This window comes from Helobdella robusta (genome assembly GCF_000326865.2).
Source record: "Helobdella robusta unplaced genomic scaffold HELROscaffold_3, whole genome shotgun sequence".
Classification (NCBI taxonomy): domain Eukaryota; kingdom Metazoa; phylum Annelida; class Clitellata; order Rhynchobdellida; family Glossiphoniidae; genus Helobdella; species Helobdella robusta.
Genome location: NW_008704501.1, coordinates 398,506 through 399,529, shown reverse-complemented (window position 1 = coordinate 399,529; position 1,024 = coordinate 398,506). Strand labels below are relative to the sequence as shown.

General features: G+C 27.1%; 1 protein-coding gene across 1 annotated transcript in view; it reads left to right on the top strand.

Moving 5' to 3' along the window:
- Positions 1 to 616, top strand: part of HELRODRAFT_160967 (hypothetical protein) — a gene marked incomplete at both ends in the record, with an annotated part of 1,480 nt that extends 864 nt beyond the window's left edge. Inside the window, one exon of the mRNA XM_009020960.1 lies at positions 517 to 616. Within this exon, the coding sequence (XP_009019208.1) occupies positions 517 to 616 (100 nt within the window). The remainder of the gene's footprint in view (positions 1 to 516) is intronic.
- Positions 617 to 1,024: the final 408 nt, after the last annotated feature.

The following is a 1,024-nucleotide window of genomic DNA, read 5'->3' as shown; positions in this document are numbered from 1 at the left end:
CGTTTATCAGACAATAAATAAGTTTTACAATGTTGTTTAAAAAGACGAGGTTTTGAAATAATTGTAACAGATAGAGGCAAAATTGTAAACCAAATTTTGGGTGCAAGAATAAATATGCTATCATTTAAAATTTTTAGTCTACTGAATGGTATTATATATGGAATGAAGTGACGAGTAGATTTAAAAATATGTGAAGGTTTGAGTAAAAAAATATTTGAGAAATTAGATGGTAGCAGATTATTGACAAATTTGAACATGAAAAAGGCAACAATAAAAATATGTAATTTGTATATTGTAAGAAGACCTAAAGAAGAAAAATAGTCATCAACATGAGTGGTAATTTTTAAATATAATAATTGTTTTATAAATTTTTTTTGAATTCTATATAGTTTTGAGACATGAACAGCAGGGCTATTGCCCCAGATAAGATTACAATATGATAGATGAGGAAAAACAAATGCATTGTACAATACTTTGTAAAGTAGTTTTATTAAGTTTGTATCTTATTTTATAAAGAAGACCTAAAATTTTGCTTAATTTAGAAGAAATAGTATTAATATGTTCAGCCCAAGATAAATTATCTGAGATAATTAGACCCAAAAATTTTGTACTGTAAGACCTCTCCATTAAATGGTTATTCAAATGAAGATTTAAGGGACCAAAAGTATTGGTAAGGATCTTCGGACCAATAATCATATAATTACATTTTTGATAGTTAATTTTTAGTTTATTGGTATAAAACCAGTTAGTAATAAGTTTTAGGTTATAATTAAGTAAGTCCGAATCCTTCAGAGGTGATTTTGTTGAATAGAAAAAGTTAGCATCATCAGCATAAAAAAGAATTTTGAATATGGTTTTAATAGAGAACAAATCATTAATAAACAATATAAAAAGCAAGGGTCCAAGAATAGACCCTTGTGGGACACCTTTAGGTACCAAGATTTTATGGGAATTGACATCATTAACTCTTACATACTGGTATCTGTTGAGTAAATAAGACATAAACCAAGAATGAGATTACCAC